This window comes from Acanthopagrus latus, chromosome 22 (assembly GCF_904848185.1).
Source record: "Acanthopagrus latus isolate v.2019 chromosome 22, fAcaLat1.1, whole genome shotgun sequence".
NCBI lineage: Eukaryota > Metazoa > Chordata > Actinopteri > Spariformes > Sparidae > Acanthopagrus > Acanthopagrus latus.
Window position 1 is genome coordinate 4,020,845 of NC_051060.1, and position 27,994 is coordinate 4,048,838.

Below are 27,994 nucleotides of genomic sequence, written 5' to 3' on the forward strand. Positions count from 1 at the left end.
TTTTAACAACATAACATATGGGATCAGGATCTAACAACCGAGTGAATTTTCAACAAACCTGTCTAACCTGCTGCAAAAGCTACTAGGGGAAGGCAAAACAACTAAATTGACTTCTCATGCTGGGTAAACATGGTGTCAAAATCCACAGCACTTCTTTTATTCAGAACTTATGATTAAAACTACGCATGTCATGTAAACCATTATTAGCCCAAGCCCTTATTATGACCAGCAGTCTCAGTTTTCAGAATCAAATTAGAAAACTTGCTTGCATTAGAGCTGTTCCCATTCAACCTCAAGAAATATGCAAGGTAGTATTTAAGGTAAAAGCTAAATGTATGTATCTGTTTATTTAACAGTAGGGTTTTAAAACAAAATGAGGTTTGAGTCCCTTTATGCTACATGTATGTAATCATCATAAGAGTCTGTAATATGATACCAGCTCTGTAAATGAATAGATGTCGTGGGTTAAGTTAGGGCTTTTGCTGAGGGGATTCCAGTGTACTCAGCATTCATTTCAAAATCAACAGAGCAGACTTGCAGCACCATTGCCAAAGACATTACCAGAGAACGTTCTTTTTGGTTTCCAGAGATAGGTCAGAGTCACTGAATGACACTATCATGTTTGAGGAAGTAGCAGATCTATTCTGAGAAGATGGCAGTAACCTGTCACTTGTTAAATGCATTGAATGTCTTCTTATGGAGAAAAAACAGGGGATTGCTAAAAGCAAGAAAGTGTTATTCTCTATTTTCTAGTATTGTCACTAGAATTATTTCATACAACATTATGGTGCTTCTTGTTAAAATGACTGTCACAAAGTGAGTAAATGTTACATTGTCACACCTCTGTGCTTTTGTAAAGCCCCATTTAGTCAACTGATTTTATCCAGAGAAGGGTTACTCAGGTGTTGTTTTGTAGCAGACACTCATGGTGACACATAACCTTGACTCCTTCAGATTCTCTGCTGAGAATAGTTAAGAAAGCTACCACCATCTAGTGGTGACTGTTGAGAAGTGCTTGTTAAATGATCTGCCATGAACTCCTTTTTCACCTTGTTTAATTCTAGAGCCATCTTACATCTTTCTTCCTCCACGCTACAGCAAAGATTTGTTTCGTTTTCTTTTTTTCTTTTTTAAATCTGCTTCTTATTGCAAAAATAAAAAGAAGAACAAGAGAGACATTAGACAGAAAGAGACAAAACCAAGACCATAGTTTGATTACCTAAAATGTTGTCACCTTGCACTTTTTTGCAATGTATTCTCTAACAGGACACAGGAGAACCTGGCTGGTGGAGAGGAGAGATTGGGGGAAGAGAAGGTGTGTTTCCTGACAACTTTGTCTCCATCCTGTCTGAAGCAGAGAAAGAGGTGAGCGAATTGTTTCAGTCATTTTTTTTAAGCAAACATGTCCAACATTTGCTGAATTTGCTGCTTATCTTTATCATTTACAATATGAATGAAGAGTCTTTGGGTTTTAGAATGATTTTGGCACTTTTTGGCAATTTTGACAAGGGCACTTTGGGCTCTGGCAAATTAGAATTATATATATATATATATTTAGATGATTAATCACTTCATTATGACAATAACTGTCAGATTAATCTGTAATGACAGTAATTGTTAGTTGCAGCCTTATGTTGTCTAACACATTTTTTAAGAAACCTGAAATATTTTTTCCTTGTTCCAGCTTTCAGTTCTGATAATGACCTGCTTTTATGAATATATTTGGGCTTTGGACTCTTTTTCACACAAAACAATCGGTGTGGACTGTTGTATTTTTAACAGTGTTCTGACATATGTGGCATATCATTAGTTAATCAATGGATCATGACACTGACATTAGTAGCTGCCCTTAAATATTCTGTAATCATTTTTCTGATATGAAATATTCAGTAAATCTGTGAATGGTATGCTTGTCTATTTGACACATGTCCAGCATCTCCTCAATTGCCTGTTTTACATGCTCCTCTATGTGAGACCCACCAAACTAATGCGCAAGTTGTAACTCGAAAGTGGAATTAATTTCATGTTATTCTGAGATGGTAGGGCATACCGGGGATTCAAAAACTCAAGATGACGAAGAAAACCCTGATCCTCTTGAGAGATGAGCTTGTTATCCAGAGCAATGAATTCAGTTACCTTCTTACCTTCTTCTATTTTTGGCCAGTGGCTGTCTCGAGGATACTTCTCTTTTCTTTTGAAAGTATCCATGAGTGTTTGTTACTTTGGTGCCTTTGCCTGTATTACTTTGAGTGTTTTTGTTTTTATGTGCTGTTTCAAATTTGTAGTATTAAATGAAGCTGTTGTTACCCCTCAACGCAACCGTCTTATTGCAGATGTTACAGATCGCCGCTGGACTGCTGGTGGCATACTGTGCTCCACCGAGCATTCCATTTAAATCAATAGCAGTGAAATGCCAACATTATAATTGAGTTTAGTTATTTTTAATGATAAACTTCTTAACAACTTAACAAGGTAAAAAGTTTACCTATGTATCGAAAAATAGGCCATGAATGATGCTGAGGAAAACGGGTAAGAACAAAACAAAACTATAATAGCTAAAACATAACTATAACTTGGAGCGGAGTGGAGTTGACACCATAATGATTCAGCTCCCCCCACACTGCTCATTTCATCTCAGCTGTGCCACATGGCATGCTGTACCTTACATCTAATTAATGTTATGGAGCAGTAAGGATGGCTTACAAATGCAAAAATCATGTTTGATTTCTTCTGAAGGCTTTTCCACATGGGTAATAAGGTCTCATGATAACCAGCCAGATGCCCTTTGGGGTTGAGCTTATTGTCAAGAATCCACCTCCAGGCATCCTTAATTAAATGTAACACAGTCATTTTATTAGCATATATAGTATTAGTGATCATACAGGGTAAGTGCTCTGTGGGTGTTTTGTTCTCAATGAAATGGACCCATTTCTAATTTCTAGTTCTCCATGTTGATCTAAAGGACTCTTGAGGTGTAGTCAGAGAAGGTGATCTGAGGTTTTACACTGGTGCTATTTCATGATAATATTCTTTGTTTTTTTAAGACTCCCACATCAAGAGGGTCACTGAAGTCATCACCTAAGCAGGAGTCAGAGGAGGTAAGCTGTTTGAGTCTATGAGTCTATTCATGCACACAAATAGTCTCAAATCAAGAAGCAGTTTTTTGCCAAAGCTAGCTATTCCATCTGCGATATGTTATGTAGTAAACTCTGTGTACACAAACAATGTTCTGAATGCTCGTGTTCATGTGTAGAGACCCTGGTGATACTACGATCATAGTAGGGCCCCTAGCACTCCACTGAAAATGATTTTGACCCGAGAACGAAAATACGGTCAATCTTAAAGGTGGTGCATTCATCATAATTATGCTTTTAAACAAATGTTTGACTTGGGTACATTCACAAAAGACCCTAGGTTGCCTTTTGGTGAGAGTTTCACTTTAATGGAAATCAGCAATTAGCCAATCATTCCTCGTCGCTCAGCCTGCAGGGACTCTACTTGCTGTCGTAAAATATTAAAATGATAGTGATGATGTTGATGAAGTCAGAAGCCATTAAATGTCTGTCTCACAAGCAAAAAAATCATTGAAATATTTCACTTTATGTAATGAGTCTAGAATATTATGAAACTTTTTAATTAAATTACAGGGAAAAAAAATTACTTTTCAATCATTATTTTTTGAAATGCAGTGTATATACACTGCTCAAAATAATTCAAAATGCTTAATCATCACAGCATCATTTTAAGTAGTCATTGAAAATCACTTTCACCTACTTTGGTGCTAATTAAAGTGACAGGTGAAATGGAGAGGCAAAAGCATGACAACCCCCAAAAAGAGAGGTTTTGTAGGAGGTGGCCACAGACAATTGCTCTCTCCTCATCCTTCCTGACTGATTCTTCTGTAGTTATGTCTTTTGTCAGTGTCCTTGTCACTACTCGTAGCATGAGGCCATTTGCTGTGTCTCCTAGCACAATCTCAAGAGCATGGAGGAGATAGCAGTAACCTGCTATTACATGAGAAGAGCTGGACAGGGCGGCAGAAGAACATCAACCCAGCAGCAGATCTTCAGCAGGCTACTAGTGTGCGTTTTTCTGACCAAACTGTCAGGCTTTAGGGCCCAATGTCCTCTAGTGGGCCCTGTGCTCACAGCCCAGCACCGTGCAGTTCGATCAGGAGAATAACATCATTGGCCTGCCATTTAGGCCCTGTTCTCTTCACAGATGAGGGCAGTGTTTTGCACCAAGCACATGTGGCAGGCATGAAAGAGTCTGGAGACACTTGGTTGAATGTCATGCTGCCTATAACATCATCCAGTATGACTGACTTGGCGTTGGGTCATTGATGGTCTGGGGAGACATATCCTTGGAAGGTCGCACAGACCTCCATATAGGCAACAGTACTGCTGTTATGTACTGTGATAAAATCCTCAGAGCGATTGTCAGACTTTATGCTGTTGCAGCACGTTCCTCCTGGTGCAGGACATTGCCTGGCCTCTTGTGGCCAGAGTGTGTAGCGTGTTCCTGGATGATTAAGGTATTGATGCCATTGATTGGTCCTCTCGTTCCCCTGACCTAATTCCAATTAAGCACCTATGGAATGTTATGTACAGTGCATCCAAAGCTGCCAAGTACGGCTACAGAGTGTCCAGGAGCTTACTGAAGCCCTGATTGACACCACCCGCCGACTCATCAGGGGCATGCATGAAATTGTACATATAGGCATGCGGGGGGCATACACACTACCGAGTCACAATATGAGTTGTGCGGATATAATTAACACAAGTTGGATCAGCCTGTGATTAAAATTTTTTACTTTGACTTTTGATATGATTGTGATGATTTTGGTTTTCAATGACTGCTGTTACATCATTTCGTTCTCAATAGTTTTTAAATTGTACTTTCTACCTTCTTTGACGAATTACTGCTCACATTCACACTTTTATAAAATTGTACCAGTACAGTTATTTAAACAGTCACTGCAGCCCCACGTCTGCTGTTAGTGCTGCTTCAGGCACTAATGTTATCAGACATAGACAGTATGTCATGCCTACTGTTGCAGCCGGGTTGAATCAGGGTAACCACAGTGAGTCTGACTAGTTTAATCAGTCTGCTATACATGTGAGTGAAACTTGGAGACTGCAGATGGCGAACATACCTGTCATGTTCAGATGGCAATCAGCTGAAAGGGAAGCTTTAGATGTGTCTTCAGGAAGAATACACCAACAAAGTAAAGTGATTGTAGGATTAAGGAATGTTCTAAATCTTCCTTATTTCACATTGAAATCTTTTATTGAGTTTTTTGAACAACACTTTGAATTTCAGTAGATAGATTTTTATCATGTCATCACCCTAGAAACAAATTATTGAGCAAATTCCTCAGTTTGAATAAACTGTTTCATTGGATTAAATGGAACACATGGCACATAATTTGATCTTTTTGTTGTTGTACTGGCGTCCGTAATTCACCATAATAATAGAGTTAGAGCTGAAATGATTATTGTGGTCATATAAATGTAATTTATGGCGCTATTAGATAGCCGCTAGACCGGCTTTATACAGGCTTGTGCCTCCCTGTGTGTGTGGAAAATGGAAGAGTGAACAGATTTTTGACCACTGTTAAAAAATGCAATTTTTTAAAGGCTGACCACCAACATCAAATGGGCTGGAGCAGAATATGGCATTAGATATAAACAAGTTTTGAAATTGGGAACTGATTACATCTATCTTTTTGTCCATAGATTTTGACTTGAAATGTGACTGGAAATGTTTTATTTTACAAATAGAATGATGATCATAATATTAATGTAGCCCAATATTTATTTGCAACTGTGCAGAAATACCAGGTTTAAACAGAATAAATACAAATGAAAGTAGTAAAGGAAAACTGCAAAGCATTCGAATGCTGATTTAGAATTAGACGCTAAATGTTGTGATGGAGCTTTGAACTTATCAGTACAGCCCTATTAGGAGTGATTTATAGGACGGGGTCTTCACTAGTTCAAGCAGTGAAAGGAATTTGAATTTGAAAGTAGCATCCATCCTGCCTGCCTCCCTAAGCAAATAAATGTTACATGGTGCAAAATTCATTCTGGCCTGCTATATTTCCGACAAGTCTAGATTTACCTACTTCACTCAAGCTCATCTCTCCAAGCACAGACAATAAGTTCTGTGTACTCTTCTGTCATCCCCGTCCCTGATGAGATGTAATAATACAAGCCAAAAATGTATGACCATTTAACCGGATGTCATTCAAGACCTGATCTTGACGTGCAAACTGTTCCTGTCAGTTTCATTTGCCACGTTGTGTGACTGCTGAAATGTCTCAACAAATTCTTTATTCCCCCCGGGGATTAATAAAGTACTCTGAATCTGAATCTGAATCAAATGATATGAAAAAAACTTTGATTGTAATCTGATTAAGTATAGTGTCTAGGATACACAATAAGCTAAAACTGTATGATTTTGTGAGTCTTAAAATATAGTTTGCTTTAGACACTAGAATTGGGCATCACTGTATAACAAGTTCTTCATATTATTAGTGAATCGCATGCAGCCTTAAACATAATTTCTCCACTTGTTATCCCTTAAAGCTCTCTAACTATAAAGGGTTTACGCTTTCGGCTGTAATCTCACATATCATTAGATTTTTCTAGTTTGAACCAAACCAAACTTGTTGTTCTTTTCTCCTTCCCTCGCAGATGTTAATGAGTGCATTCACCATCCACTTTCATGTCATGCTGACCTATTTTTTTTTCTCTCCCCCTTTCCTTTTCTGTTAGAAGCCGAAGAAGCCACCTCCACCATCAAAAAGCATAGGTAAGGCACACTTTGCACCCAACACCTCATTAAGTGCTCGCAGCTCAGTGGTAAGTGTGGGGCGATGGTGCTACTTGATGTATCTTGCTGTAGTGCTCCAACAAAATCTTCTTACTATTTAATTTGTTCACCAAATTCTGCCAGGATACGCAGAGGTGTACTGCTAAACATCAAGGGTGAGGAAAATAGACCTAACATGATGTCTTTCTGTCCATAGACTTATTTCATGACTTGGCTGTGAAGCCTAACAAAAACAGGGCAGACGTGTAATATATGATAATAGTATATAAATCCATTTCACCAAAGTCTCATTAGGTTCCTGTTGTGGAAAGGGGGTAATTGTTTTATGGTGGTTACCATGAAATCAGCAGTGCTGCATATCAGCACGTAGGTTTGCAAATGCACCCTTGCATCGCTGTTTTCTTGTCTGCACAGGAAGTAACAGTATGTCTATGTCTGTTTCTGAGACACCAGCATATGTGTGTACACGACTTCCTCTCAGTGTTGAGATTTATTTTATTAGGTCTACATGTCTTGCTCAAGTAAAGCCTAAAACAGAGTAAACAGCCTTGTATGGATAAGGAGGTGTTTATCTGGCATAAAAAATACAAAGAAATCTGTGTGTGTGTGTGTGTGTGAGCGCACGCGCGCATGTGTGTGTGTGTGTGTGTGTGTGTGTGTGTGTGTGTGTGTGTGTCAGAGAACAGTGGTTTCAGTGTGTGACTGTGCTTGTGGACGTGTGCAAGCTCTTTGTCTTTGTCTGGGGACTGTTATGTCAGACAGGTGAAGTGACTCTCTGGACCATGTTTCGATTTTCAGCTCTCAAGCCGGACATCCCCAGTGGCGACAAGAAGCCTCACCCCATCAGGCCAGAGGACAGAGGTAGGGCACATAACCCTCGTGTTTTATCCTAATTTTTCATGTTGTTCACAGCTTTGCACCACACCCCAGAAATTACCCCCTTTTTTCCCCCAAATTTGGAACACTCATTTTTATCCAGGGGCTTTTGTGTCTCCTTGCTATTCTCCTGTGCATTTCTGTCCAGCGTATTCATTCTTTCTACTTTTGCTCTCAGTGCTTTATTCTTTATCTTCCTTAACCCATCCGGGTCTCCCTCCTGGTGTGCCTGGTGTGAGTAGCAGTGCTTTGAGACTCATGAAGACAGTATTGTCTCTTACTCAGTACACTGTTGTATTTGCACTCTTCTTCTTTGCTCCTTTGAGAATGGAGATACTGTACTGTAACACAACTGGCATTGGTCAAGACAAAACTTAAGCCATCAGGGCTGTAGTGCCAGATTCTATGACTATGATTCTATGCAACCAAAATACCTGAGCATGTCATTGGTCACACCAGTGCGCCTGACATTTAGTTATTCATTTAGTTATTTTTATTGAGTTTATTGCAATTTGTTGTTGCTCTGCTGCGATTTATAAGAAAAGCATGCATTTGATTTCTGTTTACAATGACTTAGACAACAGTTTAAATGTATGATTAGGTGTACACAAATTATGTCCTGGTGAACTTTGATAAAAAAAAAACAAAAAAACTTCACTGGCACTCCCATGAAATCAATGTGAAAAGTTATTGTAGAGCCCTGACAATAACTATCTGGATTGTGTCCAGCAAAATTGTTCCCTCAGTTCTGTGAAAGTTTGTTTTTAATTTCCTGTTTAATTTCCTAATTTTCTTTTTAATCTGTTTCTATTCTATTGTTTTCCTCTTTTACTCACTCTGAGTTGATTTAATTCTCATTAATCTACTGAAATGAAAGCAATTTTAGGTTAAAATGACACATATTTCTGACATTGTGTTTTTAGTATGTCATGGCATGTTAAAAACAAGCATAGACAAAACTGATATAACATTTGGAATCAGTGAAGGTACCAACAGTCCACTTTAACCCATACTGTAATACTAAATAACATCCAAAGCTAAATAACTTCCAAAGCAAAGCTGTGAGGAACAGATGAGCGAAATTCAGCTGGACTAAAATTGATTTGCCATGAACAGATATAAAAAGAAATGAATAGATTGAAATAGCTTTCCTTTTGGCTGATGCCTGAGGTCACTTTATTGTAGTTATGGAGTCATTGTTGGTAAGGAGACAGTGCTTACAGTGCAGTCTTGCTGTGCCACACACAGGACGTGCTCTCTGTGTGTGTGTGTGTGTGTGTGTGTGTGTGTGTGTGTGTGTGTGTGTGTGAGAGTGTGTCTCTTTGTGTTTGTGTGCTCTGCCAGTATCTTTTGTACCTTGAAAGAATGTCAGACCTAATTAGTTGTCCATTCAGTGTGTCTCTATAGAGCTTTTAATCTATATTAAAAATGGTAACCAGTGGTAGGATTTTAATAATGATAGTTCATTATTTATTTATTATTATTTATTTATTATTATGTATTTATTATTTACAAAACATATAAAAATATTTGATATTCCTGGAGAATAATTATAACAGACTTGCATTTATGTAGTACTTTTCTGCTCAGACCAGTCAGAGATTTGCAGCACATGTAACATTCAACAGTTCACACACACATTCACACACTGATGGCAGAGACTGCTATGCAGGGTGCTGACCTGGTCATCAGGAGCGCGACAGAGCTTCCTAACCAGTGCTCTATGATATTTCTTTGCTGCCAATGCAAGTTATGAGGATCATAAATCATTAAACTAATAACAATAACAATATAGTTAAGATATATATTATCTGATTGATGAATTCAGACGGTGTGTATTCTATGCGGTTGTTTTTTCTGATCTCATGTGATAGCGTGACTGTAGTTCTGTTATTCTGTCTTTCTACTGACTAAATCTATGTCATCTTCTTATATTATGCCTTCAGCTTTAATCAGAAAAAACATCACTAATCTTTAATTTCCTAGTTGCATCTACCACTACTCGAAGATATTCTAACATCTGGTTCAGCCCAGTAGTGATGTCTTTTTAGCATCAGTTAGCATCACTCATTTTAGAAAATTTCCCCTCAGTTAACATCTCCATTTCAGATGCAAATTATACAGAACATTTAGACCATATAAAAAACCCCCCACACATATGGCATATCCAGCGTGGCTATTATTAACTGTAACCTGTAGCTAACTTTGCCCTTTCTTAAATATAAGCAAAACAGATAATATGTTCTGGACTTGTTCAGTTCATTGGGCTTGATAGTATGAAAGTATTGGCATTCTCAAAGTCTATACAAGAAGACATATTCTGGTTTTTCAATGAAGCAGAGAAAAAAAAGGAATACTATAATTTACAAGAAGTCCTCTGAGATTCTGTTGTTGTTCGTAATGGAAAACATTTTTATTTGTTTTGATGAAGGCACCAAAGCAGGCAGTTATCACTCAAGCTAGTCACATGACAGAAGACAGATCAAAGACAGATCAAGTGATATGAAGCTGCTAAAGGCAACCAGACAGATCAGTTGCAAATCAGCACAACTTTATTATCAAGTTAATTATCTTTGAAAAAACAATGTTTTCTGTTTGGACCAAGTTGGTGGTTTCAGTGCCCTGTCTACTTTATGTTTAGTTAATAGCATAACAGGCTGGCCACACTGGCTGCCTGTATACTGCGTCACTGAGCTGCTGCGGCTCACTCACTCCTGATGGCTCCTGCCAGCTCTATCTGTTTGGATGGAGTTTGACTTTGATGAATATGACGACGGGTTTTTCTTTATCCCAGCTAAAGAGTGAGAAAATGGTAGGGAGAAAGAGAGAGAAGGGGGCAGAGATGGAAAAAGGGAGTGCGCAGAAAGAAAAACTGCCCTCCACCTGTTGTGTTTATTCTCTCTGTGTCTGTGACATATTCTACACAGACTGACTTTAAAACTAGAGTGAAATGCTGGTATGATGTCCATATGACTGTCTGTAGGTTGTTTTCAGGTCTATTTTTGCAGAGATCTGCACTCGTATTGTGGTAAAATAGGTGGGACTGAATCTCTAGATGAAGTGGCGCTGCAGCCTCGCTTCACACAAGTTTAAGAAGCATGACTCCCACCGTCAGTGTAGCTGGTCTAACCTGTTGACATGGAAGCTTGAATGAAAAGCAAGACTTTATACCTAGCACTGCACACACAGCCAGCATGTCCAGCCTGTTTCCAATCCTACATGTGAAACTTGTCGTGTCAAATTTGTCTTAGTGCATGAACTTGATAAAAGCATGACCCCTGTTTCTTGAAGAAGGCAAGCTCGATGACAAGCAATGATATGGATGGTGCTAAACTCTCCATCAACCACTAACATGGAGGCAGCTGGTCTTTTCACTTCTTGCTCCCCCTCAGATTGAGTGTATTAGAACAATTCTGCAATAATTTAGAACTGGAGGAAGGAGATCTGCGTCAGCTCAAAATTCAAACAAGAGTTTAATCTTGTACAAGAGGAGCATTCACAGAGCAACACGCAGGTCGGCTACAAAGTGAAGACTCAATGTCTGAGGAGAAAAGCTTGGTATTTATCTGTCTCTGTGAGTGTGTTATTACTCTGCCCTCCTGTACTTAAAGGAAGCTTTCACAAAGAAGTGATAACCTTAAGCAAATATTCAAAACCTTGAGTGCTTATTCAGTGCCTTACATGTGTCTTAAAACAACACAAAGGGTCACAGGTGACATTACACAATTACATCGAACATTCCTGCGCGTGAATTCTATTCACATCTCTCTTCATGAAGTACAAAATTTCATTCACAGCGTGAAAGCTTTCCATGACTGTAGTTACATCCCCTACATATTTGCCATCTCTGTTCAGAAATAGTGCAGTTAGAACACAATATCATCATGAGGTAAAGAAGGTAATAGGTCTGACTATTCACTAGAAGTTCAGATGTGACAAACTTTAACAGCAGACAAGCTTGTTGAACATCAGTCATTTGGTCATTTGAGCTATGCACTAAAACAAATTGACTTTTGTGAACTGGACCTCTGCCCTCGGTTACTGTGTGTGATTGTAAAGTGATAGCAGGGAGGTGAAATTTAGCTTCATTGTTCTCTGGGAGACATGTTTGACGTTGTTGATTGTCAAGATTAAAAAAGGGTGTTTAAATTATATATCTGTGAGATTTCTCCTCTCTGCCGTTGTGTGTATTGTTTCTCCCATTTACACAAATTCACCCCCCCCCCCCCATTTCAACTCTTCACTTTCAGGAGACAGGCCTATGCCAGATCACAAACCATCCAAGCCTGCAGCACCGCTGGTCCCACCCAAGAAGCCGATTCCCCCTCCTGGGAAAGGCAGACCGGGAAGCCTCCCACCAAAGAGGCCCGACAAGCCTCTTGCTCCCTCACCAAACCACAAGTAAGCTCACCATTTTTTTTATCTAGGCAGCCTAATTGACTTTTTGTCTGATCGCCACAGACGTTTGACACTGTAAACTCAAACCTCCATTGCCTTTTGGTCCATACAGCACTAACGCATGTCCTGGCTTTTGTAACAGAAATGAAGATGTCTCAAAAAGACATGTTATTCTATTGAAAGGATAGGACAGTTCCTTGTTTAAACAGTAAATATTTCCTCCCTTTCTTTTCCAATTTTTCTCTCATATTTGCAGGCACAATGGAGAGGTGCCTTCTACACGACCAAAGTCTGACTTTGAGCCATCATTGCCCACCAAACCCAAAACTCTGTCTGGGGACTGGGGGGAGAAGTCCATGGATATTGGTGCGTACAGCTTGGCCTACAGACGACTGACTGTCAATGTATTTTGTGAATATGTCACACATGGCCCCTTCAAGGATAATGCTAATGTTAATGAAGTGGAACACCCGAAACAATGCACCATACAGCAAAATGAAATGTCCTGAGCTTGTACAGAGTTGTAGATTACCATTGCTGTCCCGGGTACAAACAAAGCAGCAGGTAGAGAGTTCTCCTAGATGAAATATAACCTAGCAACCCAGCTGAGTGAGCCATTATTATACATTATTATATTATAGCGGATTGAACTGAATTGACTTGAGGTGGAGACACTCTTTTAAAGAATACCTTGTTCCTCATCAACCGTCAGAACACTGGCAATCAACAGACTGCAGCTGTCAGGTTTTGCATATTGTGGCTGTAAATGTGAGTTTGGGAACATTGATTGGAACGTCAAAAACTAAATGTGTTGTTAATAAAATGGTGGGAGACATGGAGCGCTTTAACTGACATGACCTTCACAAGAAAAGCTAAACTTGGTTAAGTCAGGGAAATCAAAAAAGACGGGGTGGTGGTGTAACTGTGAAAAGAAGCAGGCACGGACATGATTGAAGGTTGATGTTTCGAGAGTGGAAAAAACAAGTTCAGTGATGAATTGAGGCACAAGGGAACAGATAGGGAGGCTGAAAGGTCACAGAGAAGAGACATCATCAGAGATGTATTTAATAGAGCTGATCTGAAGGTTTATCACTGGTGAGTTCTGTTTGTGACAGATGCCCTAGGAAGGTGATAGATGGGTGCTAAAATTCCACACTTCTCACCAGAAGTCAGTCTGACACGCATCAGCATGGAACAAGAAAATTCCATCTTTCCTGCAGTAAAAGGCAATATTCTCTAACAGCAGCAGTTTACCACAGTGTAGCTGCAAAGTGCTGTTACACAACAGTCCCTAGAGTTTTGCATCAAAAAAGTGGGAATGAATCATGTTTTCCTCCATTTATGTGTACTAGTGCATTGCCCGTAGGAAGTTATGTGTTCCTATAGAAAAGTGGGAGGTTAAGTAGCTTTTTCATGGACAGCCAAATGAGGCTGTGTTTGAAGGTGGGACGTCAGGGATTTTTGATTTTGCCATGTGTGACTGTAAAGTTATTTTTTCATTTTGACCTACTGTATTAACACAATGGACCCAAGATCACAAAAAACATAAAATCCAAGTAGGAAAATGTTAGATTTTTTACTCTGAAAACTACAAATACGTTTAACGAACCGTTTATGTTACTTATAATATAATTACTTATATTACTTATAATGCAAATATAAATTGTTGTTTGCTAAATTTGTGCATAAGTGTTTGAAATTTACAAAGTTATATGTAAGTATTTACATTTAAATGCAGTCAATGCCTCAGGCCTCCCTCAGCTCTCCTGCCTGCTCCACATTCAGCAGTGTCCTCATTGTTTTGCCTCATTAGACAAAAAAACGACTCCACTACACACTAAACACACTACATCAAACTATCTATCTACTCTATCACCGTCACTGTCACTGTCACTCTTCCGCCGCCGTCCCTCCCACAACTTTCCTCTGTTCCTCAACAACCAAATCACGTAGTTTGCCATATTATTTTGGGATTGGTTGGTATGGTGCCTTTTTCCACCAATAGGAAAGGGAGTTGCACGTTTTTTTGCTTGCAAACGCTTCCTGCTTGCGGACACTTTCTTGAAAAAAGCCTGTTTTTGCCATTTCTTCCTGCAGAAAACGTGCAGAAAATGTGACGGCAATGTTTGAGAAAAAGCATGGCGGACACTATTTATTATGAGTCCGATTTTACATGGCCTATAAACCCGATTTAAAAACTGTTATGTAGGTCCACTACACAATACACACGTCGGAACCAAGACTCACGGAGGCTGCGTCTTGCTGCTACTTCATCTTAAATTGGTCATGTGATTTGGATGCACCGGTGCGTCGACTCAGAAGGTCAGGCGTGGGGGTGGGCTCTGCAGTGATTGGCTCTGGTGCGCATGAGGCTATGGTTGACAGTGCTAGCAGAATTGGTAAATCATTTATAAAATAATTTAACGGCATCTTTGTAGTCCAAACAAATCCGACGTTGCACACCCTTGAACCACTCAGCAGCCATGTTGACAATCTCAGATCAATCTGATCCTGATCAGCAGAGATATTTGAGGCACACACACAGACAGACAGACACTTTTATAGAGAGATTGTGCTCATATGTACACAGCCACAAACAGACTTCCTTGTAAATTCTCAGTGGCCTTCATTTCCATCCACATAGTCCTTAACATCCCCGTCTTTATGCCTCACCAGGTCCGGAGGCATTATGTTGTTTGACCATTCAGACCATTCTCTTGCTTGCGATATCGTATGCCTCACTGAGGCATATAAGTGCCAGGCATTAGTTCAAGTTACACATTTATTTTAGAGGACTGTCAGTTCTACAAAGACACGAATCGATTAAATTCAGATCAATTTAAATTTTAACATTTTTTCAGCACTGATTGTTATATGGTTGTTCAACCATCAAATTGACAAATGCTTAGTCTTATGCCCTGATATCTGGTAATTACTCTTTCAAATTCTTCTTTAAAAAGAGACTTCTTTGTATCAAGTGTGATATAACCATTATTTTATTACATCATTTTATTTTGTTGATTTATTTTTTGGTGGAAGTTTCCACATTAAGACAATAGAGTCCAAATTGTATGTGTAAATTTATATGATTTGGTTCATTGGGGACTGAAACTGCCAAAAGTACACAATTAAGTAAATTAATAACTTAATAAATAAATTAGTGTGGCGCTAGATGAACCAAAAATAAATAAAAAATATGTTTAGGTAATAATTCATATATAACTGTGACATACATAGATTTTTCTGCTTTGAATTACCTTTGCATTTATTTACCTTTGGAATTTTTTGATTTATATCTGTATTCTTCCCCATTTGCATTTAAAAAAACACAGCAACAGTTTAAGTTAAGTTGCTGATATTGCACATACTGCAATACCACTATTGTGTTGATGCTGAAGCGATATATCGTGCAGCCCTACTGTGGGCAAAAATTTGAGAGACAGTAACTTGGAGATTTAGCTACAAAGTTTACTGACGGAAACAAACAGCTTTAGCATTACTTGTTGCTTAGCTATTTAGCCGCTAATTGGTTATGTGATAATCAACTTGATTATAAGTAAGGAAGATCGGCACTGCATGCGTGCATATTTCAATGTTAATGAAACCAAGCATGAAAGTTCAAGCCATCTGAACACTGCTAATGTTTGATACACATCTTTCAGGTACCATGAAAATTTAGAATATGTCCTTATACAACCTGAAGAAAAGGAGAGGAAAGCATTACCTTGTTTAATCCTTCATCTCTCTGTAGGAAAAAAAAAGAAAAAACCTGCCATGGTGAGCAACAACGCCTCTCTGGTAGAAGAAATTAACTCTTCTCTGGTGCTTAGGCAGCTTTCTCAGGCTAGCTTCAGCCTGTTGCCAATGCACCAAAGGAGGGAAATTCTGCCGCAAGAAGTCCATGGGCACAGTTTGAACATTAAAGTTTATATAAGAACACGAAATGTGTTTTCTCCCCTAAAACCAGAAAATCTAGGCTGCTGCTCAAAAGTAATGTACTGTCTGTATATTTCCTGTCTTTTTTGGAATGTGGATGAATTTAATGAAATGTGCAGTGTTTGTCTATTTGATTGACCCATTCAGACAAAAATATGTGCGTTCTAAAAAGTTGATTTTCCGTTATGCTGCCATTAATATCATTCGTATCATGGTATATCATTCAGTGGCAGGAAATGCACCCGGGCCCAAGCTGTTCACCAGCATTAGACTGCATTCTAAAAAAATTAAATCAGATTAGAGGTGTTGATTTCACTCTAGGATGTTTCCTGAGCCAAGACTGAAGTATACCTCTTTTAAAAACAATTTCCTCTATGCCTCCCTCTTCTGCTCTCAACAGACCTGATGAGTTTTGATGAGCTGTCGTCTACCTCGGAGAAGCTCTCTCACCCCACTGTTAGCAGACCAAAGATGCCTGGCAGGAGGCTGCCTGCCCAGTTTGGGGGAGGACACTCGGTGAGCACAAACAACTACTCTGTCACAGGTTATGACTGCAGATGAACAAAGTATGAAGATTTTAGTGATTTTCAGCTCCTTTGTACATGATGGGATGTTAAGAAAAAGCAAAATATATAAAGTTGGTGCTATTTCTTTCAGATCTGGATTGGATCTTTGAGTTTTAGTTAATTGTAACTTTAGATGAGAGTTTGATTTAATTAAATCCAATCAGGAATGTCAAAGGTTCCAGAACCAAAAATGATTCCCCGCCTAACCTGCTGCACAACATTCACCAGATTTCTCCTTAGTCTGTTGGTTTGTTATGCTCCAGTACCTCATTTCATTATCACATTTCTTTTTTTTCTTTTCTCACTCTCTTCTCAAATTGATGTGGGTCTTCATGGATTCGTTTGGTCTCTGATGGCACTCAGCTCTCTGTGACCTGTCACTTCCCATTACTTCCCCACCCTCATTTAAGGTTGTGTGAGGAGGCAGAAGCTTTCCCATGTTTTCCCTTACCACCAGTGTGTGTGTGTTTGTGTGTGTTTACTGAAACACAAATTTGCAATTTGCGCGTTCACAGCCACTTTGTGACCATATGATTTGTTGTGAAATGTCCTCTCCTCACACGGGGTTCTGATCGCAGACCCTCCTCTCAGTCAAGACGTTCCCTGAATGCTGACAGATTATCAAATCAAATCTTCTAGGCTGTGAAGTTGAGGTGAAAACTGAAACTCAAGTGAAAAATTGATGTAAATCATGAATTAATAAGACTCTTCCCTTGCAGCCCAACAAGGAAGTAAGCGTGGAGAAATCCTTCAAGGTCGATGAAGAGGACACAGCCAAACCAAAGCTAACAGAAACCAGAAAGGTAACTTAGAGCACCGTTATTCACCCATTGCATGAAACTTACGGAGGGTAAACACTACAAAGAGCTTGATATCCTTTTAACTGAAAACTCAGTGCCAGGGCATGTTTTGTCACTATGTCACTGTAATGGTTTAGTAGAGAGAGAGAGAGAAACATCACTTTATTGTTTTTGATGTTAAGACAAGAATTACATTCAGTTGACCGGCCACCAGGGCTTCTCTCTCACTTGGTTCTAAATGATGTAACTTGAAGATCAAGGTTTTCTAGAAATAGAGTTTACAGGCATAAGTTTCTTCCAGTCTCTCTCTCTCTCTCTCTCTCTCTCTCTCTCTCTCTCTCTCTCTCTCTCTCTCTTTCTCTTTCTCATGAAAAGTTTTGGAAATTAGTAGTGGATGTAGATGCCATAGACAAGATGATAAACAATAATAGTGGAAGTTAAAGCTGGTTAGAGCCCGTCAATTTTAGTTTGACATTATTTTTTTTCTTCATTTTAAAAGTTATTTTTGTTAATTAGTTACATGAGTATGTGACACACATGCAAATTAACATGTGCTGTATGCTGGTGATAAGTTTTTTCTGAATACAGCTGAATTGTAATGATCTCTGGAATGTGGTTCTAACAAATTATTGTCCCGGTGTTTATTGTACCCATTGGTTGGAGTGGTATCCCACTTAAAGCCTGCTAAGATCAGGCTTTTCTGTGCAATGTGAATGTGTAACTCACCATTTACACCCAGGTCAGTTGACTCTGCAGTAGTCCTGGGTTTTTATCACCCTGACTCAGCTGAGCCAAGGTGGTAAAAAAGGTAAGACCCGGGTAATGCGCTAAATTCTGCTGTGCAAAGTGATGACGCATTGTCAATATCTGGTGGTGCCGCGTAAATAAGAAAGGAATTTTGGATGCAGTCAACTCAAGGACGTTTTATTACTGGACACGTTCATTCCTATGAAAGCTGCTCACTGGTGTTTTGAAGTCAATAAAGCTTGACTTCTTAGCTATCAAATAGCGTTGTGACGTGTCTTTCACAATGGGTCTATTAATGTTTTCTTTTCTGTTAGAACTGTTTCAGCCCCATTCTTGGCGTGAAACATGACGTCAGTTACGTACAACTTAACACTTAGATAAAAATCAGACTTCCTTGTCTACAAGAAATGGGAATGGTGTTAATAGGTGGTTTAAGCGGGTGAACCTGCATTCAAAAAACAAAACAAAACAAAACAAAAAACCCTTTCCAGAATATCCTGCTTGAAAAAAGGAAATCATTGCAGCTGCTCTGTTATTCCACTTGTGATAAAACCAAAAGTTAATAAAAAGTCACTGGCAGAAATGCCAGACTCTCAGCAACTAAAAGGGACAATGTATCAACAACATGAAAGCTATGAAAAGGTTTTTACCCACAACCAAACTCACTAAACCTCAGCTGACCTGACAAACACAATTTGCACCTTTAGACAGGTTGACACCATTCTGCGTTGTGTGTGGGTGACAGAAGGTGGGAAGGAGAGGGGAAATAGACAGAGAAAGAGGGGATGGCCACCTGCTGTCCTGTCTTCCTGTTCAGCATTTCATTAATTGCTTTCGATGCTATCTAATCTCGATTTGTCATGGTCAACCAAGACTAATTAGACCTCACTGTTCAGCTGGGGGTATACAGCATCATGCCACAGTATAGTTAAAGAACACACACACACACACACACACACACACACACACACACACACGGAGTTAGACAAAGCAGTGAAAACAAAGCCTAGCTTGGAGCACTCATAACTCAGTGGTTCAGACTTCTAGAGGTAAAATGATGAGATGTGGACTCCTATGTCCCTCTACTACTAACCCTTTCATTGTTTCAAAATGAGATTCTAACCCTTGTAACATTTCATACAAGCAAGAATATATAATATTATTCAGGCAAGAGCAGAATAGAGTGTGTGAGCCCTCTAGGGCAGGAGACATGAATTCCTTGTTTAAAAACAAAAAAACAGGAGCTGCTGAAGTACACAGTGAAACACTACTTTATTTAAACAAATACTCCAGGAATATGATAGTATTCTAACAGGCAATTTCCTCAACTGTGTCAGAAATTGATTGAAAAAGTACAATTTGAAGGTTTGATCTTGAATTACAAAAAAATCTAAAATATTTTCAAAATAAAGATAAGGAAAAGGTTCAATTTAAATCTAATGATTAATTTTCAAGTATGCTTTTGGTCTTTCGTGGCTTTATTCATAGGCTAGTTTGGAGAGATGACAGGAAATACGATGAGAGAGTTGGGATGTAATGAAGCAGCGGGCTGTCTCAAACCCTGGGCCACTGCAGTGGGTTGTGCAAATAACATTTTTTTAGGGTTCTGATTTCTTTTCACTTTCAGATCCTATTCCTGTAAGTTTCAAAGTTTTGAATTATCGCACTGGTTTAAGTGTGTTGGGATTCTGTGTGATCACATTTAGAGGTGCTCACACCAGCTGGCTGCTGCACAACTGACTGAAACACAGATGCATTACAGATATTTAGTATGATTTTCCACAGTCCCTCTTCTAAAAATAGGACTGTGCCAGCAGGTTGTCCAGGTGAGGAGGAGGTCATTGTAATCTGTGATACTGTGCTCTGTTCACAGTCTTATATGCAAATGGGAAACATCAGTTTTTAAAGCATGGCTGTTAAACGTCACAGTCTATCATATTTTACTGCTCTTATATATTGATAATTGATCTCGATGATGAGGCCAGCTGTCTGAAGAAGTTACGGTCAAGCCAACTCTGTTAAATACGCCTTCTCCTCTTCTTCGTTGGTTATCGGCACATTAAAAACCACACAACCATCCACCGTATCGGCATCGCTACATTTTAAGCACCATAGTTCTACTAATTGCCAAACAAGTTGAATTACAATGGACTATCACCAGGACTGTGTATCACATCAACTATTTTAGGTGCATTTAGCCATCATTTAAAGAGATTGCTTCAAATCACTACTGGTTGTCAAAAACTCAGCAGTGTACCTTTAAGTTCTTTACATGGCAAATGGCAGTCATGTGAGTCACCTGGTGTACATTTTAACATGGGATGAAACTGAAACTTTTCTATTTCATGACAGATTTCATGACAGCTTAAAAAGAACTTGACGATGCATGATGTGATCATACTGCCGATGTTTGGGTGAAAACTACAAAGAAAGGAATATTTTATTTCATATATTTCATAAAGATTCTCTTTGTAAGTGGGAATGTTCATTTGACAGTTCAGTGATGCAGAAAATGAAGTCACAGTCATCAGTTATATATACTATATTCTTGACATCTGTCCCCTTAGGAGGAAGGGTCACTGCAAACCCAATAATTGTTACGCTCTGTGATCAGCTTTATCTTGTAATGAATCATTTCTATCATAGCCCTGCATAAAGGATCACTGAGTGATTTTATGTGTATGAAGATGACATGAATAGTTCATGTCCCATGGCCAGATATCATGCTGTTCATCCCTCCAGTAGAGTTCCACACAGTTGTAATCTGTATGTCCTCTTCATCTTCACAGCCTTCCACAAACACCTTATCCCACTCACCGTCACTCCAAAGGCCTGCAATGGCCAGCACCGAGGCCAAGCCGAGCCACGCTCCAGCCCCAAGCTCAGATGTCGTCACTTCGCTGGGTGGCAGGGCCCGGCTGGAGTCCGAAGAGTCCAACTCTCAGCTGGATGAGCTGAAGAGCCAGATGAAGGAGCTGCTGATGTCTGTGGAGCTGCTCAAGGCCCAGCAAATGTAATGAAACTTAATGAGGATGAGAAAATGCTAGCTTGAAAAGCTGAGGCGACTGAATGTGTCAAGCAATGATCAAGCTTGATGAAAATTGCTTTCACATCCATCTCTTACAAAGAGCACATACTGTAGATCTGTTTTGACAGTGACAGGACAAACCTGAGTGACGGAATAACATCTGACAGAAGTTACATGCTGCTTTTCAGCCTGAGATTTCCCGTTCACATTACACAATACTCCAGTCACTCTAAATTACCTTTCACTTTAAATTCTGACAAGCATTTACATGGCCTACAGCAATTTTCCAACCTACGGTTCCCCATATCCCACATCATAGGGCTATTAAATATGATAATATTGTGCATACAGGACAGGCTGTCACTTTAAATATTGTGAACTGGCTGTTTAAAATAATGTCACAGTAGAAACATATATATGTAATGTGGGTCACTGAGCATTAACCATAATTTTAGTGATTTAGATACAGTGACTCATGCAAGGTTTTACAGTGCTAATTAGTGTGTGTGTGTGTGTGTCCGTGTGTGTGTGTGTCCAGGAAAGAGATAGCAGAGCTACGAGGAGAGCTGGATGAGGAGAGGCTAAAGCGCGTTGCTCTGCAGGTAACATTGATCCCCATAACGACACATGCTGGGCTGTCTATATTCATTTCTGTCATTAGTTTAGCCAAATATTGATAATATCTGTTCACATATGAGGACTGGCAGGCAGACAATGAATGCAGTACAGAACTGACAGGCACTTGTAGTCGTGACTTCTCGACTCCATACAGACCGGGAATTACAGCAGTGAGAGGGTTGATGAGAATGGTTGACAGATGCGAGCAAAGACACAGCAGGACCCCTTTCACACTGGACAAAACCCACCACATCTGGCTTTTTTCTTCAGTTGGAAAGGGTACAGTCGGCATTCACACCCTCAACAAATGATTCTGAAGAAGACTCATGCATTTGGTGCTCAGCGGCTCTAGCTCTGATTGGCGGTGATGGGAGCGTGACATGGGAGAAGATGCTAAGTTTTGCTCCCTTACCCCCTCAGTGCTAATATGCACATTTTAAGTCTAGGATGTTGGCATATTAATACTTCTCCATCCGTCACCAATCAAGCAGCACCCTTCAGATTCTCCCTCGCTGCAGTCAACAGATTCAGTCCTCTGCCGTGAACCCGCGCCAGGAGACTGACCATTGGATTTCTCTGTTGAAATCGCAGAGGACACAGCCCGGCCCTTCCCAGCAGGGCACCGATATAAATCACATCACAGGAGGAGAGATCCCCTGCAGAGAACCCCAGGCTTACACAGTCCACACACATAATGAGAAAAGAACATAGCTGCAGATTTGTTCAAACCCCCTACGGTTAACACCTACTTCCACAGATTTGCAGGAAGAGATGAACAAACCAGGAAAGAAGCCACAGATTATGAAATAAATTAGGATTTCCATCACACTTCTCATCCTTCCGGACTTTATAAGCTTTCTTCTTGATTCTCATTCAGATATTTCCATAGTAGCAGTTATCATTCTGGTACAACCCCAATTCCAACAAATGACAAAAGAAAGTTGTGAATTGCTCCAAAAACACGTGTTTGGAACATTCGACAGGTAAACAGGCTTATTGTTTACTGGTAATAGTGTAATGTTTGGGTATGAAAGGGTCATCCTCGAAAGGTAGGTTAGGTACTCACAAGCGAGGATGGAGAGAGGTTCAGCGCTTCTTAAAAAAAGTGCATGGAGTCTCAAAGAGTCTCGCAGTTGCAAAGAATTTAGGTATTTTGCCATCATCAGTCTGTAATATCAAAAGAGTTAGAGTATCCAGAGAAATCTTTGCATGAAAACCTACATTAAATGCCCCTGACCTTGATTCCTCAGGCAACTCTACATTAACAACAGGCATGGTTTTATTAATGATATTACTAGATAAAACCAATGTCTGTAAAAACGAAAAAAAAAAAGAAAAAAAAAAGCATATGGTCTAAACATGCTTTATATGAAACGTGTCAGGAGATAACTTTTATTGTTATTTGGAGATAGATAAGTCAAATGGACTGAATCATAGTTCATCGTTGCATTTACAATGCACATTAAGACTGTACAACTATGTTGCCAACTTCTCTGGGCTTGAGTTTATCCAAGATGTTCTGACACAAAGTGGAAACGTGATGTGTGGTGTGGATCATGGACATCGTGTTGGGTTGGGCTGATAGACGACGTCATCGTCCATCGCTGATGCCAAACACGCCACAAACACAAACGCTGTCTTGGCATTTCTGAAATGTCTTGCAGGTATCAAACTCGAAGTGTGTATATTTACAAAAAACAACTTTGAATGTTAGATATCTTGTCTTTCTACTGGTTTCAACTGAATATAGGTCAAAAATAATCTGTTTTCATTTACATTTAACTCAGCATCCCAACTTTTTTTGCAATTAGGGTTGTGCTTTGTCAAAGACACTCGCAGCTCCAGCTCGTGTCTTCATTGTGATTCCAGCTCTCCTAATCTCTGCCGCAGCATGGTGCCGCAGCAGTGCTGTGCCTCACAGCAGGGGTGAAGTTTGGCTGAATCTTGGGCTCAAACTTCTCTGGCGGATACAGCACTTTGTGTTGTTCTGCCAGAGTGGGTCTACTTTTCCAGTGTCATAATCTCCATTCTGTGTGTGTTGTGTGTGTCTGTGCAATTTTGTCCTCGCAGATGGAGATAGAGAAACTAAAGCGGAGCGTCCACTCGACGTGAAAGCGTCGCTCCAATCAACAGCAAGCCTCAAGGTCAGCCGCTGGCCTGTCGACCAACCAGAGCGCAGGAGGGCGGTGACAGGGCAGACAGAATGGACGGAGAGAGGGTGGGGAATCAGATGAACCACCCCGAGCACAATCCTTTCCCAGTGATCTACAAAAACAAACTCTCCCCTTCTTTGTAAGATTTACATTTTGCACATATAATTTTTTTGTTTCAAGCTAGATGTAATTAAGTTACAGATGTATATGTTTCTCTTTATTTCTTTAATTTTTTTTTATTTTGCCAACACAAAAAAACAAACAAACTGAGGCCTTACTTTAAACTACTGCGCTGGACAACTCTGCCGCTCACGCTCTCTCCCCTTCACTCCAGCGTTCCTTGAGCCCCTCAGGGAGGAGGTCCGCTCTCAGTACTACTGACTTTTGTATAAAGCAGGGGAAGCTTGTTTTTCCCTCGCCTGATTTTCTTTCTCATATTTTATGTGATGCACAAATAGTTAATTTTAAAAATAAGGACATGTTTGATTTCAGTTAGCCTCTTTTGATCCGAAAAGCAAATTATTTTCCTTTCCTACACGGCGCCTGCAGCCACAGCTGCAGCACCTCGTAGTTTTTCTTCGTCTTTTATATGGTTTCTAGCATTCCTATCCAGGGTAACACTACTGTGCCTGTTAAAAACAAAATGATATTAAGTGTTTGTACTGGGAGCTCACATATACCATGATGGTGTCTGGAAATTTTGCAGCATGATATTGTATATCTATATTTTTTAAGTCTACTGACATGCCTAGTCAAATACTATATAGAGGGCCTCTTCTGTGCTGGTGTCTTCTATTTTTGTCAAACTGTCTCACCCTCTGAGAATGTTCGAACAGGTGTAGCTAGAGTTATAGTCTGCAGGTAATACAGGCACAGTCCACAGCCCACAAGAAAGGAGAGAAAGACTGCATCCTGGCATAGTCATCCTGATCATCTCTTCTTTTTAATCTGGCCACCCTCCCTCTAATTCCTGTCACGGCCCATTCTCCCCCCACCCCCCTCTTTGATTTCAAGTGAATCACATAATCTGCGAGGAGCCTTCCTGCTCTGTAACGTCTAATGCATGAGTCTGCACAGCACTCATCAATTGTCCTGTCCTTATTGTACATGTCTGTCTTCTAGTCTGCATATCTTTCCACATTCCAAATTCACGTGATGCAAACTGGAAGCCCTCAGTAGGGAGCAACAAAAAAAAATTGAAATGAACTCATATCTGTTCATGCTAACTGTGTCAGAGCAGCGCTGAGTTCAAACCCCCATGTGTAGAATTTTAATGTGTTCATATAATCCTCCAAATGATTCCTTTGTGTACGTACAAAAATGTGACAGTCCCAGTGCATCGGTATAGTCTGTGCCTCTGACAGTCACAGAGCTCTAGAGATGACAAAACGAACAGTCCAGCAGTTGATTTGTCGATACTCCTCTTTGGTTCAGACTGAAACATGTTATTAAATATGGGACAGATTGTCAAGACATTTTGTATAGATATTCACAGTCTGAGAGGATGAATCCTAATGAAGTCAGTGATCAAGATTTTAAGGTAACTTAACACCAGGCTGGAGAGCAGTCTGTCATTGCCCTCTCGGGTTGAAAGATTCATGTCCATTTTACGTCTGAGTGAACGTGGCAACTTCACAGTGTACTGACGCACCTTGGAGTACACCTCTACGTCACTGCAGCAAGTCGATATTTCTGACGGTGTTAACTGTCTCTTTGATCTTTCCGATACTCCGCTAAACAACATTCCCAATCAGCCACAGCCCAACTCTCTGGCATACCCCTGACACTCCAAACCAATGTTAAAGAAGTAGCGGTGGCAAAGTCTGACCGCGTGGCCTCATGTCACCTTGAACACACCACAAAGACTGCAGACGGCTAACTAGCTTGTGCTTATTGGGCCTGCTTGAGGTGAAATAACTCCCCATACCACCAGGTGGCGGTAGACTGAACTTATCAATCAGCAAGGGAAGCAAACAATCTGATAACACAACAGCAACACTCATTTTTCCCCTTCTGACTGAAATACACTCTGCATCTCACACATTTTACACATTAACTCTAATTGAGCTGGGCAATATATGGATAGTGTACTGTTATTGTGATATGAGACTATGTATCATCTTAGACTGTGGACGCTGTGACACAACTGTTGTCCTTTCCTGGTTTTAAAGGCTCGTCACAGTTAAGTGCTGTCATTTCCTGAACTTACCAGACTGACTGATGCTTGTTCTAATACCCATCTTTACCCACACCTATACCCATACTGATGAATTCAAAATGTCAAGATATATATCATGTATCACAATGAGCCTGAAAGTATCACATTTTCATACAGCCCTACTTTTGTGCAAACAAAACATGTATTTGTTGTCCCATTTTAGCACTTAGCTCAAAGAATGAATTACTGCCTCAGAAACAGTTAGACTTGTTTGATACGACCATACGTTAAAATCCCACACAGGGGCTTTAAATCGACGCTCAGACCGATGAAAAATGGGTCACTTTCTTACTGTACATTGCTGTTTTTTTTTTTTTTTTTATTACTTAGAAGCTATTTCAGCTGCCCTCACTTTTCTTTAACACCCGGCTAAACTGGACTCGTTCAGGGCGATAGTGCAAGTCGAACTAATGCATTGTGGGATGTGTCACCCTCTGTCGGCTCTGACCTGTAGCCCTGAGCTCTCAATGGACATTTTGTGGTTCTGCTCAGCTTCTGAGAAATTGAGACGGCTACAGAACCAAGTGCAAGCCCCCCTCCCCCCCTCCGGCCTTCACACGGGTTAGAAGAAAACTTTCAGCCCTCATTTCAGCTCAGATGTTTTATAACTTTTATTTTTTTGTCTTTCTACATATCTCACAGATATATATCGCCTTTAAAGAGTTAATTTGCTGTTTGAATTATCCTCAGGCTTCATTGTGTGTTTCGATGTGTGTGTGTGCACGCTTCTGCTGACAAACATTCAAACAGAACAGCATCCACAGCGTTGAAGTCTCGACTCCAGAGTGCTTTGACCTGAATGAGCATGACATTATTGCATTATGTCAATGCCTAACGTAAATTCCTTTTAAGCACAGCAGCTCTTTAACCGTGTGGATGGGCGATGAAATAATCACAGTGTGGGGAAAGAGGGACTGTGGGCTTTGGGTGACGGCTCTTGGTGTTCTGTCTGTAAAGCAGCTTAACTTCCATATATTGTACATTCCAGAGTTTGACACCGACAAAAAGAAATCTGTGCACATTTATAACATATTTTCAAGTGATTTTGTTTACAAGAGCTGTATACTTGCATGAGCTGAGATTCTTCTCAAAAATGAATAAATATCATCTTTATCTACTGTCACGGACTCTCCTCTTTGTTTCCCCTGCCTTTGAACTGAGCATCACTGCGGTTTTCACAGCCGCACAGCAACCTTGAGGCTTCTTCATGCTTGAAATCGGCAGCATTCTTGTAAGTATTGAGTGAAAAGTATCGACAGCTCAGATGAGAGACAGAGTTTCTGAGAAATTGCAGCTCACAGTGAAATTAGACGGGTGATGTGTTGCGTCTGTTATCGTATCTGACTCCTGTCTGTGGGGTGTAGTAGCGGACTCTTGGGGTGAAGAGGGAACTGAGCCGGAAGGCAAACTTGGAGATTTACTGGTCAATCTCCGTTCCAACCCCTAACCTATATGGTTTTGAGCTCTGGCCAGTGACCAAAAGAATGTGGTTTAAAATGAGTTTCCTCCTTAGGGCGTCTGGGCTCAGCTACAGTACAGATAGGGTAAGGAGCTCGGATCAGAGCCTTTATGCTTCTATGCATCGAAGCCGGCTCAGGTTGGGGGATAAAAATGGAGATTTATATTGCTGCCTCAAGACATTCTCTCTAATCCAAACTAAGACTCCGAGTCTTGCTGCAATATTCTGCATCTGTGAAACATCTGAGCGGTATGGCCACCAGCATGCAGGACTCTGCCCTCTTATATACAGATACATTTCTGACTTTTATCTCCCTCAGAGTTGACATATATAACCTCTGAGAACTTGAATTTAATGC

The 27,994-nt window shown here is 40.0% G+C and overlaps 1 protein-coding gene across 3 annotated transcripts in view; it reads left to right on the forward strand.

Moving 5' to 3' along the window:
• The window catches only part of LOC119012417 (CD2-associated protein), a 57,506-nt gene extending 30,206 nt beyond the window's left edge, over positions 1-27,300 (forward strand). For all 3 annotated transcript variants that reach the window (XM_037086236.1, XM_037086238.1, XM_037086237.1), the window contains 11 exons: positions 1,267-1,365; positions 3,045-3,098; positions 6,780-6,816; positions 7,636-7,698; positions 11,964-12,114; positions 12,368-12,477; positions 16,448-16,563; positions 17,333-17,416; positions 20,950-21,173; positions 21,727-21,790; positions 23,877-27,300. In XM_037086236.1, coding sequence (XP_036942131.1) covers positions 1,267-1,365; positions 3,045-3,098; positions 6,780-6,816; positions 7,636-7,698; positions 11,964-12,114; positions 12,368-12,477; positions 16,448-16,563; positions 17,333-17,416; positions 20,950-21,173; positions 21,727-21,790; positions 23,877-23,918 — 1,044 coding nt within the window. In that variant the 3' untranslated portion in view covers positions 23,919-27,300. The remainder of the gene's footprint in view (positions 1-1,266; positions 1,366-3,044; positions 3,099-6,779; positions 6,817-7,635; positions 7,699-11,963; positions 12,115-12,367; positions 12,478-16,447; positions 16,564-17,332; positions 17,417-20,949; positions 21,174-21,726; positions 21,791-23,876) is intronic.
• The last annotated feature ends 694 nt before the right edge of the window (positions 27,301-27,994 follow it).